The sequence below is a fragment of the Cydia pomonella genome, chromosome 17 (genome assembly GCF_033807575.1).
Source record: "Cydia pomonella isolate Wapato2018A chromosome 17, ilCydPomo1, whole genome shotgun sequence".
Taxonomy (NCBI): Eukaryota; Metazoa; Arthropoda; class Insecta; order Lepidoptera; family Tortricidae; genus Cydia; species Cydia pomonella.
Window position 1 is genome coordinate 17,754,247 of NC_084719.1, and position 15,781 is coordinate 17,770,027.

The 15,781-nt window shown below is 36.3% G+C and overlaps 2 protein-coding genes across 2 annotated transcripts in view; one reads left to right on the forward strand and one right to left on the reverse strand.

Annotated features, from left to right (window-relative positions):
* The window catches only part of LOC133527077 (serine/arginine repetitive matrix protein 1), a 235,700-nt gene that overhangs the window by 37,779 nt on the left and 182,140 nt on the right, over positions 1-15,781 (forward strand).
* LOC133526988 (adhesive plaque matrix protein-like) lies at positions 2,731-10,331 on the reverse strand. Its single transcript, XM_061863875.1, has 4 exons — positions 10,246-10,331; positions 6,992-7,539; positions 4,635-4,847; positions 2,731-3,435 (listed from the first exon to the last, which is right to left on the reverse strand). Exons 1-4 carry the CDS (start codon positions 10,252-10,254, stop codon positions 3,171-3,173), a joined length of 1,035 nt encoding a protein of 344 aa, XP_061719859.1. The 5' UTR covers positions 10,255-10,331; the 3' UTR covers positions 2,731-3,170.

Consider the following 15,781-nt stretch of genomic DNA (forward strand, 5'->3'; position numbering starts at 1 on the left):
CTTTCCTGTCTCTCCTACTATCCTGACTGCAAACCCTACACTCCAGTCCTATCTACTGGGTGCTCCGGTGTCTCGGGCAGGCTGCGGGTGCCTACGGCGGGGTGGCAGGGGTTGTTGCGTAATGAGCCGGTGTGCGAGCGTACTTTGTTTGATTTCGCGTTTGAAGCTTAGCCGGTGGCATGTGACGCTGACATAATCCACCGACTCGCTGCCTCTTAGGTTGAATCGGCAGAGTCATGCGAGCTTACAGTGCTATTTTGTATCAACATCGCCTCCCCCTTGTTGTCTCCCCTTCCTAGTCCTTGCTGCAGGATCTGCTGGCTGGAGTTACCCCAAGTATCAGTATCAGTATCAGTATCAGTTACGTTTCATCCTTGATTCGCAAACGTTCTTAGGCTACTCGCTACGTGCACGACTGTCACGCCACCTAACATCTGCAAATCTAGCGGAAAATGGCAAATCACTACATCTTATAAAACGTCCTCCAAACTCAAAACCTACTAAACAGATTTTGATACGGTTTTCATCTAGCGATATAAAGATTCTTGAGGAAAGTTTAAGTGTATAATTTATTGAGGTTTTTTTGTAAAATTGGTTGAAATATGACGATGTTTGTTAACGATGTCGGAAAAATCACGCTGTCTAAGAGCTTTATTTGAAAACGCTGCCATATCCGTTTGAGCTATAACAACACTATGTATGGTAGGGTTGTCTCTCTTTCATTGGTCTCATAAGGTTAGTAGTAAGGTTTTGAGTAGTCATTTGCTTTTTTATTTTGAGCGTAACAACTGCTCCATTGATCCAAACTACGACTAAATCCTAGATACCTACTATGTAAATATCGTATAATATCGTGAAATATGCAGAGCGAGAGAATCGCAGGTTTTATATTCTTAAATTATCAATAAACATATGTCAACCGTATGCAAATGTTAGCTTTCTTTTAAACCCAAGCAATACCTATAAATGCTTTTATACAAACGTTGCACTTGAAAATTCGATTCAGGGTATAAGGACCTGAATTGTTCATTAAAAAGGCAAGATTCTCAGGTCTTTTTATCGCAGTCCGATAAACGAGCCGATAAATTGGCAGTTTTATATACCTACGACCATCCCACGGTGTCGACTCCACAGTATAAGTTGTAAAACAGTACCTCGGATGGCGTCAAAACGCAGAGCAAAACATCTACTACATTCTTTAGATACATATTACACTGACTTAACTAAATAACTCTATTAGATTTACGGCAGAGGTATTGAACATGTGTTTGATATGTTAGACAAAATATCTCACATATTTTACTAAATTTAACTAAACATACCGTGAATTACTTTTATATCCTTTTTAAATTTGTCACAATCATCACTGCAAAATAAATGGTACGTATCACAACAACATCGTCTTAATTCGACAGTATTTTTGAGAAAAACATCTTTGATTTTTATGAGCTATATAATATTGTAGTAGATCCGGTGCGCGCTCTTACGACCAGTAGGTGCGCTTGGTATAATTTTTATTTATTTATTTATTAATTATTTTATTTTATTTTTTATGAATGTGTTGCTGCAAATGGTCAATGAACTATAAACCGCGCGTTAATTTGGGCGGTTTTATTTAGTCACGCTACTGTATTAAAGGGTTCCTTTATTGTCCCCATAACATGATGCAAGCGACGTAACGGCCAATGTCAATGCCTCCGACCGGTTCCCATTTTCGGACCCTTGCTTCGTGGAAGGAAAGATAAATTAATTGGCTCTTAATGAGTTATCTGTTTGTTTGTGTGATTAACGACTTATATTCGTTATGGGAATTGATAGGGATTTTAACCTTTTCGCAACAATCGCCATTTAAATTATTTAATCATTATGTGAAAAACAAAAGTAAGATTGTTTTTTGTTGACATAGTTAGGGTCTAAAATTAAGGTATCGACAGTAATCTTGAAGAAGTTACTGTGCCTACTTACCTTTATATTAGTAACATTTTCATGGTATTGTTCATTTGTGACAATTATTAAGATCTTTTATTTAATTTGAGTTCCATCTTTAGCATCAGATGCGTTTCAAATATAATGGCGCTTTAATTATATCCATAAATGATTACAACAATTTGGCTGAGTGGGAAGATAATTTAATCATATCCAAAACTTTGTTTCTCTGCAGTTTTTTCGCATTTGTCTGTTATTATTATTAACATTCGTTTTTATTGTTTACAGGTAAGCTTGCTTATAGCATCACGCCACTTTGTAAATTTATGGTAAATAGTAAGTAAAACAACATATTTTAAGTATCTTTTATTGACTACCTGAGTATCACAAATACTAAACATACATAAGTACGTACACACACAGGAATCATGTTCACAATCACATAATCGTGAGCAAAATTACTGCTAAGGGAAATTTTAGAACGTTCTGATTCTGACTGAAACGGTATTGTCACTTGCTTAGAGTTGATTTTTCCCTTCGTGTGCCGAATTCCCGGAGCGGGAGGGGAAAAAACGACCATGTCTGCCAGCCTCCATTTTGCACATTTTGTTACGTCTGCCGGTTGTTGGGCGGGCCCAACACGGAATAAGGAAGTTTCTATAAGTCTAAAAGTTTGTTGACGATACTGACCAACTGTACTCGCACTGTTATATGTAAGAGCAGTGCAGTACCAATTGTTGGCACTCATATTTCCATCAAGAGAGAATACCTAAACATTGTCCCGCAGCGGGACACCGGAGCAGGAGAACAGCATGCGTCCAGATATGTGCAAAATGGCGTCGGACACACGAAGGGATCAGAGAAGAGATCCGTTTTATGCCAACAGAAATCTTCTTTAGCGCCTATACCGGCTGGTGACCCATATTTTTAAAGGGGTTCACAACGATCTGAAATTAACCCATTATTACTCCTATATTTGACTTGTCTTTCGGAAAGTATACAAAGATTTTCGAGCTTAAAGTTCAGGCCTTCTGCCTAGATAAGTGAAATTAATTGAGGTTTACAATATACTTCAGCCTATTGCACTATAATTACCTACATGATCAATTTGTACCTGAAATTTCTTATACTTACATCCTTAATTAGTAAATAAAAAAATACGTCTAAATGCCCGTAAACGTATAACTTCCGACGACAAATCTTTTACATAAATTAATATGAAATTGGTAAGAATTTGCATTTAACTAACCGTAAGTTGGTTTATTATGCTGTGGGTAGTAGCTACCTTGAGTCTGTTGGGGGTAGTTTTGTTGAGGATATGTCTGCTGAGGGTAAGTTTGTTGGGGGTAAGTCTGCTGAGGGTAGGTTTGTTGAGGGTATGTCTGTTGAGGGTAAGTCTGTTGAGGGTAAGTCTGCTGAGGGTAAGTCTGCTGGGGATAAGTCTGTTGCGGCTTGTTCTTCTCGGCTTCGAGTTTAGCTGCCTCCTCCTTTGCAGCTTGGTCGATGGCACTGAAAAACAGACATAAATAGATATTTTATGTTATGTTATAGTATAGTCAGCAAACGAGCAGACGAGCCGCCTGATGGGAAGCGATCATCGTCTCCCATATACATAAGCAACATCACAGGAGCCACTTAAGCGTTGCCGACCCTTGAGAACCCTAAGTATCCGCTTCTTGAAGAATCCCATGTCGTAGCGCAAAGGAAATACCTCAGGAGGCATCTCATTCCACATTCTGCACGTTCTAGGAAGATACGAGCGAGATGCTCGCTTATTCTTGATGTGCCATGTATCTAAGAAGTAAGTTATTCTTGAAGGACTGCTAAAATATCCCATTTTTTATTTATACAAGGCGATAGATAATATGTGAAGGAGGGGCGGGGCGGCTCTAAACGTTAGCTACTGGCAGTCCTCGCTTCAATTCTTCTTAAATACCATATGTCTCAGAGTGCTAATGAAGTTCTGGGTCCCGTTGATGCAAAATTATTAATTACCCATATAGTTTAAACTTTTGTAGGATTGGCGTTTATATAACATATGTAGAAATACTTTAATTGTCATGGTCAGGTTATATGCGATCTAGTTTGTTTTCAGGGACCATCTATATTTAACAAACTCCCAGTTTCAACTTAAGATCAAAATATGGTTCACCTTGCTAGCATGAATCGGAAAACTACTAGGTTATAAGCTCAAGGAATCCTTAATATTGCTATGAAGCGGGCAATTTGTCTCAGACACAAACAACTCTGGCCATAATTCACTCGGCACGCCCTCTCACTCGGGGATATAAGAAATAGTATACTGGTTACATATTTCCCTCAAATATGTTGATAAAGATATCTACTCATGGTTGAGCTTGTGTAGTATTCTCGTTATTATTATAAGTCAGTGACTACTAGCTTAGACACCGCTTTAGTTTATAAATCTACTTAAATGCGATTACCTATCGTGCATTGTACATAACATACGAGCATCTAAGTATCTGTTTTGAATCAATAAACGTAGTGCGATCGTAATGTTGTTCAAAAGTTTTGCTAATGGGAATTAGATTTGTCGACACACACAACATCAGATATTTTATCATGCCCACGTTGTATTTGCTTGTGTTGACCAGGTAGTAAACCACATCCTTCCATGAAAGTTCTTCTTTCCAAGAAAAGCCGGTAGCCAGTAACATAATATATATAGACTGATGATGACTACTTACGCCTGGATCGCAGCCGGGACCGGCGGTGGGGTGGGCAAATGGTCTCCAGACGCGTGGAACCCACTAGCATCAGCCCACCAAGTCACGGTGTAGGTCTTGCCGTCCCCACCGACGTACGAGTACCAGCCCTTCTTCACTAGGCTCTCGTTGTCGGTGTTCGGGTTAATGAGGTAGCCCTCTTCGCCTACATGGGTGCCGTCGGCGATCTGGTACCTGATGTAAAAATCATTCATCAAACAATTGAAAGTTTTAACCCGTTTATGTCGTCTACAAAAGCTTCATCAAATGGCTTGTAGCCTAAAAGCACAGCCCAGTCCTGTAATATATCCATCCGTAGTTGCAGTTCAATATCCCTTTGAGTAAACTAAATTAATTGATACGCTATATGTATAGAATAATGTCAATATAAATATTTACATAAGTGACTTTTGTACAGGAGATCGACCATTCGCGCCTACTTTTTTTTTCAAATTTACGCTTGTTTGTACAGACAAAGTTGGCTTACCAAACTATATGTTATATCTTATAATTTAAAAATAAATAGTAATGTATAATGTAAGATATAAACTGCCGCAGTGCTGCGCTCTAGAAAATTAATATCTGCTTTTAGATATACAAAATGAAACGCTAGAACATGATGCCTTTTGTGTAACTGGTAAAGCTTTTTTCTGCTTTTAACCGTAAAGATATTTTTATGCCACGTAAGCATTCACCGTAGCCTATGGACGCCTGCAACTCCAGAGGTGTTATATGCGCGTTGCCGACCTTTTAAAATCCTGTACACTCCGTTTGAAGAACCCCATACTGTAGACCCTTGGGAAAACCTCGGCAACACAGCCGGAGCGTCCGCGGGAGGCAATATGTACTTATTTTTATCTTTTTCTACTTATTACAGTGAAAAATAATGAACAAGAAAAATGTAATTGAGTTGTAGCTACTTATTCGTAAAGAATTATTGTAAGCAATATTTCTAATAAGCTGTGAACTGCCTAGATCTTACAATGATTAATGACCGTTGATACTATCAGATCTCTATTACAAGACTCCCGACTAAAAACTATAAATCTACAAACACTAGATTCAGCTTCGAATAAGAGGTCTGTCGGTTGACTAATGTCGCTATTATAATGAACTCGGCTGCCGAAACAGTTATAATTGTTCGATGTTAGCCATAAATTATGCAAAAGCTTTTTCTAAGGATATGCGATTTATAAACAGTTAAATTGGCTTAAAAACCGGATTTGCTGTCATTTTATGTCAAAGTGATACAATGGACCGTTGTGACCGTTAGGGTCGACATTTACATAATAATAAACAACTTTGAAAACGTTGGTAAAAACTTCGACGTCGAGAGATTTAGAGCCACTGGATCTAGTTTGATATATAGAGTAGCTGTTTACTAATCCACATTGAGAACTTGGCAATGCCGGATTTAGAGGTCTGGAGGCCTCGGGCAATAAAGGAGGGGAGGCCCCCTGGCCCCAAATTTTTTCCAAATAAAATGGTAAATTTTCCGTATTCTCTATTGTGGGGACCCCTCTTTTGTGGAGGCCCGGGGCAGTAGCCCCGGTTGCCCTCCCCTAAATCCGGCCCTGGAACTTGGAATCGTCCATCTTTATGTAGTTCTGAAATAATAAATCCTATTTTAGACTTTAACCACACATTTTTAGGGTTCCGTACCCAAAGGGTAAAACGGGACTCTATTACTAAGACTCCGCTGTCCGTCCGTCTGTCCGTCTGTCACCAGGCTGTATCTCATGAACCGTGATGGTTAGACAGTTGAAATTTTCACAGATGATGTATTTCTGTAGTCGCTATAACAACAAATACTAAAAAGTACGGAACGCCTCGCGTCCGACTCGCAATTGTGTGGTTTTTTATCTTTTACATACTTTTTATGACAATGTTCAAAAATCCACCAAACTGGTTGCGAAACGGATATATTGATCTCCATACATCTTTATGTACGGTCTAATCTTTAATTGAAACCATCATGATTTTGATGGCACTGTAAAAATGTTCGATTAGCTTGGGCAATAAGTTTATGGATGGTTGAACACGTGTTTTGAGTTTAAAGTGTTTTACGCCCAGAAGTCCATTATATACCTGCTAACGAGTTTTCACATATCTACAAAAGCTAAAAGCGCTTTCGAAAATAGAACTGCTGTGGAGGTAGAAAGCAAACAAAATTCTATAAAATTAATAATGGAAATATGTTACCCAATAGTAAACTATTATATACAAGGGTTGTGGCTGGATGTGTTTCTTCCGGCAAGAGCTGCATGAGAAGATGCCTATAAAATTGATCTGTGTCAACAATACAGTAAATAAAATGGGACAATAGAATAAATACTCACTCATATTTGTAGCTGCCGTTTTCTCCATAATACTGGTCGTTCTTGATTACGGCGACAGGCGTGGTGGTTTGCTGAGGAACGGTCCACGAGTTGGTGGGCTGATCGTGCTGAACCGGCGGTTTGGACGGGTTTTGCCACCCGGGAACGCTGGGCGGGCTCCAGCTCGGCGCCGCGGTCCACGTGGGTGGAGTAGTCCACTGATTCTGGTTCCAGGCGCTGCCGTCTGGTTTCCAAGCGTCAGGAGATGGCCACTGGCCAACCAGGTTTTGATTCTGATTCCAGTAGTTATTGGGTGGCTGAGTTAATCCGCTTGTTGAAGGTGGAGTCCAGCTTTGTGGCTGGTTCCAGTTGTTCTGCTGACCGATCTGGGGGGCATTCCAGCCCCTGGGGGGCCTCTGGCTAGGAAGCACGTAGTTGGATGCCGCTTTGGTGTCTGCTGCAGTTTTCAGAAGTTCCACTGAAGCGACAGCTTCAGAGTCTTCAATTATACTTGCCGAGCCGTCTTCATCGGCACACGAAATCGCCAGAATGGCGAGAAAGGCGAGTAACTGTCGAAAATATGAAAATATATATATACTAGCATATATATGAAAATGTAAACTTTGGTACTAGCTCTGAGCTGATTTATTAGAGCAATTTTCATTAGAAAAATTTGCATAAAAAGTACATAAATACGTTCGCAGTAAGATAAATGATCTCTTTATTACATGAGAACTATTTCGGCCTGCTGCTGCCTGGCTGCTGAACTGCCTTGTTTTTTGGAGAGCTATTAATCGACCCGTGAATTTCTAAAGAAACAAGTTGCCGAGAAACGAATTTAACTATTATTATGCATTAAATGTAAACTGCTTGGGAACCAAACTGACTTTATAGATATTAAATTAAATGTAAACAATTAATTGGATGAGAACGAAGTGCTAACAGCAATTAACGAACGCCAACCTCCGTGCTCTTATTCCTTTATTTTAAATTAATATGCTAATTGATAATTGGATTTTTTGACTGAGATTGGTCAATCCAGATGGATGGATAGATGGGATGGTTAGTGTAATTAAAATTGTAACCGCAACAAAAACATGTTAAGACAAAAAAGTGTTATTTATAGATCAAGCAGATTAGGTCCGTTGTTAGCTTTGCCAAAGTACAAAGATCCCGGTCTTAAGTACTTATGTAAATGGTTAACAAGTTTTATTTTAAACGCTACAACTTAGTTGACAAAAAATTAACAAGGGAATTTTCTTATATATATATATATATTTTACCTCATTTTGTTTTTAAGAAAGTATCACAGCTTTTACTATAACTACTTTTTGGGTTTGTACAAATTATAAATTTGATAAAATTAAAAGTACCTAAAAAAAAAACAAAAATTAAAATTACCTGTTTGCAAATTATGAGTTATATAAAATATTAGCTAAGAGTAATTAGAATTTCCAACTTAACCTCCTAAGTCCTGCGGTACCAAATTTTGTACATAATAAAAGTCACCCTTCAGTCCCAGCATTAAGTAAATTACTATAGTAATAAACACCGATAGTACATATTTCGGTACAAAATGTTTAGATGCCCCGCTTTCAAATTTGAATGTTCGCGGGAGTATTCTGACAGTTCATAGAGTTGTCAAATACTCTTTTTAATCATTTGGCAGCTGTCAACTATCAAAGTAAACATAGCTGTCAAACCACTCGATGAAAATTTAATAAGGCGGGTGCACGACGTAGTAACAGGTAAGTTTAATCTTAATAAATCTTGCGAATCTTTGTTGTTTTTACTGTCGTTTTGTGAACAGTGTGTAAATTAAAGATGGAAACTTAATATAAATTGATACTTTTAAAAATTGAATATAATTAGACGTATTGCTTGACAGAAAAATGTTTTTGTACAATTTTTTGCACTTCCGGTCTCAATTACAAGTTTAATTTTTTTGACGATTTTAATGTTTTCTGATGTTTATTGCAGTTCTGAAAGATCAAGATATACTTGAATGTCTTGACAATTCAGAGTATGAAGACGACGATGGTGATTATGTTGATGATGGTACAGATGACGATTTTGTTCCTGTTAATCGAATGGATTCCGAAACTTCCAGTAGTTCTTCATCGGAATCATCATCGGAAGATGTGTTGTATATCTAATTGCAATTGCTATATGGTATTTTATTAATAATGTATACTATTTCAAGTAATATTGATCTCATTTTGAAATGCTAAATAAGCAAGATTAAAACTAATACGTTGATTTTATAATTATGCTTAATAATGGATCTCAATATTGAATTATAATTATAAACGACTATTTTTTTTACTAAGCGTACCAATGAAAAGTTTTGTTTTTGGTTTGGCATTCAAGTATGTTACATATTTGATTTTAATTAAGCTTAGGAATAATTGTTAAAAACTATCATGTGATTACTGATTAAAGAAGAAAGGACTGATAATTTTATAAGAATTAATTATTTCTATTGAAGATTGTGGTGAAATTTTATAGAAACATTGTTTCTAATTTAATTTTGATATAATATTATAATTAAACAAGCGTGTCTCTGATCATCTGCCTATAATTTTTCCTTACTATGTGTAAGACCCGAGATGTAACTCGAGCCCAATGTGCATTTTTTTGTACAAAAGATAGCACGGTTTAATTTATGTCATCGTGCTCTTTACATACCGTACATACACATAAAAATGATCCCAAACCTAAAACTTTTCTAATTTTGATGCTATGAGGTAAAGTCTGTTCAGGACTGAAAGCAAATATTTATTATGTACAAAAAAATTAACAAGAGGCCTCTAGGACTATGACGTTTAAAAAAAGCTGGGACTTAGGAGGCTATAAGGGGAATGACAATAAATGTATTGATATGTTCGTTTACCCTAGATTTTCAGCATTTATTTCGTTATCTATTATTTTTTTATATGAAACATTTAACCACAGCAATTGACTTATTTTTGCCAGAACTAAGAAATAGACACATGATTTAAACTAAACAAAAAAACGGTTCCGATTGGATTTTAGAAACTCAGTGGTATTGCAAATAATTGTTGATTTAAAATTACTTAAATTTTTAACTACCTGATTTTTCCACTTAGTTTTACTGCACTATAGTTTTTATTAGGTATTTAAAATTATTTATTAAATAGTTTACATTGTTGAATAACTCCATCTCGATGCAAATTTTACATGCGTATGAAAAACAAAATTTTCACTAGAATTATACTATACACTTTTTACTTTTGTCTTTATCAAGGACTCACCAGTTTCATAGTGCTATCCTTCCGTTTCGGCAGTCCGTGCGAATCTGTCGCAAGGGGTCGCGAACGTGATTATATATGCTAAGGTCCTGCGGCGATCCTCGACGCATCCGTAGGCCGTGTGTTCCAACATGCGTGAACGCAGGCGAATCAGACGATCAGGAAACCAGTTTAACTGCGAACTCGAGACACAAAAATGTACAAAATTCTGTCTAACAAAACCGATGTTTGTCAGCGAATGACGTTTCTCTCAAACGCATAACGCTTTTTTGTTTATCCTCATTATGTCAAATTGTAAACCTTTACTTTATAAGGAAAATAAATATTTTTCATTTTTCATTTTTCATTTTCATTTTTCATTGGACTATGCCTTCATTGTTCTGAGTATCGAGCTGACCACTCTCAAAAATTGAGTGTAATACTACTGTTTGAGATAAGTTTGTCAGGAAGATCGCTATTTACTGTTTATCAGCTCATTCGACACCCTTTGGGAAGGGTGTGACGTCTCGTCTGCATTTCTGCTGGTTTGTCAGTACACGTCATCTGTAAGCTTAGCTCCTATGAGCGCCGCGACAGTATCTTGTCTGCGCGATAGAATATCACTCTCTAATTAATACAGTTAGAGAAAGAGGGGTAACCAGGTAAGGTGGCAGCCGCTTTCGTAAAACCCTGGACCCGTGTAGCGTTTTCCCGCGAGAGGGGCGACAGTATCCCCTACACGCGGCGCCCCTCTCCTAAGCCTGCTGTTGCGGTTTCCCTGCGTTTTTGCATCACAACCGGGAAAACGCTACACGGGTCCTGGGTTTTACGAAAGCGGCTTCCACCTTACCTGGTCAGCTGGTTCTCCCAGAAGTTTTCAGGGCCATCTTTTCAACAACCCCCGTCTTCCCAGCGCTCAATCTCGACCGTAGAAGTAAGATGATTCTAGTAATGAGTAAGCTTAATCGAAAAGTGAACTTATACTGGTTTATTTGATGGTTCAACTCGCCTGTGTTTTTTAAGCGATTGAATTAGCACAATGCGCGGGCGCGGCCTACGGTGACCTCGCTCTTGAAAAATGCCTAAGCTACCATTTTGAAACTAACGTAACTTTAATTGTTTGTTTTTAAGTTCAATTGGGTGTAATGACAAATATTGTATAGCTATAGTAACCCCTTTATGCTGTTGTACCTAACCTATGATAGCGCCAAGAGCACTTATAAGTATTTTAGCGTAGGTACGCTTCTTAGGCATTCTTCGTATTTTTGCTATTAGAATAAAATATAATGGAAGGACTTTATTCAAGAGAAGCTTACACTAAACTTAAGTAAAATATAAGACGTACAAAAGCAACTTATTATTAAGCGTCACTGAAGAGGTGTCCACTCAGAAAAGACCATGTGATGTATTTTTGACGTTAGTGCATTTTTTTGAACCCAGCTCATGACTGAGTTAGATATTTTTGCGTGATACGTTATCTAAGTTACTTATTGACATGACCGTACACTGTACAGAAAATGAGTAAACTTGGGGAGATGTGCAAAAAACATTGGAGGTTTAAGTAATTACACTAATTCGTAATTTAAGCGGTCTTATTAATATGCGTTGATAAATACTTACGATTTACACTTTTGAATAACGCCGGGCTGTTTGAGATGTTTATCAATAAATAAATCCTTTGTTTATTCGTACGTTACTAACGTTTAATATTATAAATCCTTGGTATAAAAACAAACCACATTTGATTTTACATATATGTTTTTTAAATCAAATTTCTATCAAGAAAAGTATCTACTGTATGTAATTGCATGAATGAATTCAATAGTAATTTAAATTGTATTTTTTCTTATTTAATGCTTGTTAATTATAAGATCTTATGTTTTGAAAAGATGTGTCCCGCCGAGTTTCTTGCTGGTCCATATTGGGATACTCTCCTCAAATCGAGGGGGGATTTAAATTTTCTCGGGTCAGAGGTGTAGAGTTAGTTAGAGCCAGTGTAGCTTTATTTGACGTTCATAAGCGCATTGCTTACTTGAATAATAAACTATCTTTATCTTATCTTTACAGTACATATAAAACCTGAAAATGATCAATTAAATTCAATGCGATATGTAAAGTACGAGTACTGTTAATCTGATTGTTTGTCAATTAACTGTTTTCATTATAAATCTTTCATCATATAAGACATAATAGGTAGGTAAGGTAGACGCCTCATAAGTAGTCATTCATAAACATTCAAATATCTTTGACTACATCATATCTTCCTGAACCTGCTATGCTAAATACAACCATGGTATGTAAGAAACAAAGTCCAATGTTTCAAATAATCGCAAAGCATGTACGAGCAGGGAAATTTTAACGGTAGAAATGCATGTAGGTGTATACTAGGCTATTCATGTATGCGTAACCATTTTGCACACGCCAAAATCCAAATCATGTGAAGAAGTCTAATTGACTTTAGAGGACCAATGCTTGTAGACTCATGGTAAAGCTATGAGGCTTTTCAAACAGACCTAGGACATTTATTGTCGCTTGGAAATGACGATGTTTGCTTGCCGACTAGAATTTGGTTTCGGTTTATGGCCAAAGATTTGTTTGTGTTGTGATGTTCAAACGTCTCGTTGGCTAAAGTTCTAGTTTTAAATCACCTTACTTTGTTTTTTTTTTCTATAATTTTTAAAGTTACAGTATCATATTGATTTTTAACGTATTCCGTTGATTTTAAAACAACTACATATTACCTCATCCTTGTGGGGTCAAAGGCATCAGTGGCGTCAATGATACCACAAATATGTGCATTCCACTGGGTCGGGCCTCCTCTCAGTAACAGGAAGATACAGCATGGAGGATAGTACAATGTCATTCTTTAAAAAAAATATGCGTAAAATACTGTTTTACTTAAAATATATATTTTTTAAATGACGATGCGACCGGTCTGGCCTAGTGGGTGGTGACCCTGCCTAAGAAGCCGATGGTCCCGGGTTCAAATCCTGGTAAGGGCATTTATTCGTGTGATGAGCATGGATATTTGTTCCTGAGTCATGGGTGTTTTCTATGTATTTAAGTATTTATAAATATTTATATATTATATATATCGTTATCTAAGTACCCTCAACACAAGCCTTATTGAGCTTACTGTGGGACTTAGTCAATTTGTGTAATATTGTCCTATAATATTTATTTATTTATTTACATTTATTTAGAAACCAAGCAGTCATATAAACATACGAAAAATTAAATACAAAAGATGTACCGCAACAAAAGGAAAATAAAACAAAAAGATCTGAAGGTTCATAATTATAAATTATGTTAACTGATATAAATAAAATTATAGCTAATCCATATGTATATCACATATAAAAATAACTGATATCTGTACTTATGTAGATACTAAAACAACTTACGTTTAACTATATTTTTTAGAGTAGCCAACGAATTTATACATAATATTCAGTTATAATGGAAATTATTTTATTGAAATGTAACTTAAAATTAAAATACAATCTAAAATTAATTAAGCGGTAAATTAATAATTCAGTTATAATATTCAGTATTAAAGCGCTGATTTTCTGAAACAGGCGTAGGTAATGGCTTACATTTTATTTGCCGCCACCGTTACCCCCAGGAACATGAACATGGTCATAAATCAAACCGTAAGGTGTTTTTTATGTTGCTGGTCCGACGGTAGTTATACATATGGAGTCATGTGCGGCAAAGCAAGTCATGCTGGGGGTAGCAAGTCAGGTGTCTAAACAACTATAGATGCCGAAGTCACGGGCTTTCCATGAAACTGAACATAAATAAATAAATATTATAGGACATTATTACACAAATTGACTAAGTCCCACAGTATGCTCAATAAGGCTTGTGTTGAGGGTACTTAGATAACGATATATGTATATAATAATGGATGCACTACATTTTTTATAATTACTTTTCATATATTATAGTTTGATATATCGTTATTTTGAATAACGTAATAAATGGCATACTACCGTAATACCTAATTAACGGCAAACATAATGTTATAATAGGCATTATATCAATGACGGTTTAGATTAAATCATAATATAACAAAAGAAACGTATAATAAAAAATACATTATAACATAATATTATATCAAATGGCATTATAACAAATGTATGATAGTTTTTCATAATTATATTAAGCATTACACATCCATATAATAATACATAGAAAACACGTATGATTAGGGACAAATATCCGTGCTCATCACACGAATAAATGCCCTTACCAGGATGTGAACCCGGGACCATCGGCTTCATATGCAGGGATTAAAAAGAAGATATAACAGATAAAAAGGCTATTGCAACGATTTTGTTTGGTTTAAGGAGGAAGATATATATAAGATACGATATCGTACTATCGGTCGCTTTTTGGTATTTTTGGGTAGATACAATAGCAACCATGATTTTCTCCGGGACATGTAATTAATCTACAGACTTAGGTATAACTCATTTGTTATGGAAATTGTCATCTAAAGTGAACTGCAAAGATTAAGTTCCCAGGTTTCAACTTGTAAAGTTACTAAATAACACTCGAAACTCAGAACTAACAGTCTGTACAAAAAATAAGAGCATAAAAGGAATAATGTTGATATGATGGAAAATATTATATTACGAAAAATCAGTGGAGCATGCAGAGCGCTTTCACAAAACCACTTGAGAAGTCTCGGAAAACATAAAAACCGGATTATTTTTTGCTTATCGAGTTTAGGGGTAGAGTTTAATAGGAATTTTTCGAGATATTGTTGAATAATGAAATGGTTTCATAACTTTGAAATTGCGGTTAGAATAATTGGTTTGTACCCGCATTGGGTTACCCTTGTATTTGTTAGTGGGTTAATAGGAAAGTTTTTCATTTAATAAGCCTATTAGGAAAGGCAAATTTTAAGCATTTGTCCCGATGTTATTGTTGAATTAAATTGATTATGAACATGAACAATTTTTGCTGTAGCAGAGCTTAATTAAGTTTCAAACTTTCATGATTTTCCTATATTCCTGTGACGTGGACAGTTTTTTTAACATTTTGGGTCTCTGAGTAGTTCTGTTGTAAGCGTTTCTACCTTTTGTTATGTACTTATATATACTATACCTATGTATAGATGTCATCATGAGGTTAACAAAAAAAATGTAATTATGATAATAAGTGTCAGTGACACCTTTCTACCCTCAGCCCTCATACCGGTGTTGCCCTTGAGCCATCATAGATGTCGCCTTTTGTGGGGGCTCATCTTGTGGGGGCGAGTCACCGTCTGCCGGAATTAAAATTTCAATCCGTTTTATTAGGCAGGCGTCCGGTTTTTTATCCTATAGCCCAGTACTTATACTCTGTATCTATAGGTATTTCAATAAAAGTAAACAAACAATTTGTAAATTTTCGGGTAGTTTTAATATTTATTGGTTAACCAACCAAATACAAAACCGCCTGGATCTGTCACTGAACGACCTGACTTTAAACCTACATTATTTGATCATGTAATGTTTTCATCTACCCTCAACTGGCTTAAGGAGCCATATGAGGGTAGATTTTGTTTACC

What these genes read in the sequence shown, in the direction of transcription:
- LOC133526988 (XM_061863875.1), bottom strand. An exon ending in AACGGCAGCTACAAATATGA is followed by an intron (nt 4,848 to 6,991) that starts GTGAGTATTTAT and finishes TTTTTACATCAG; the next exon opens with GTACCAGATCGCCGACGGCA. An exon ending in GTCCCGGCTGCGATCCAGGC is followed by an intron (nt 3,436 to 4,634) that starts GTAAGTAGTCAT and finishes TCTGTTTTTCAG; the next exon opens with TGCCATCGACCAAGCTGCAA.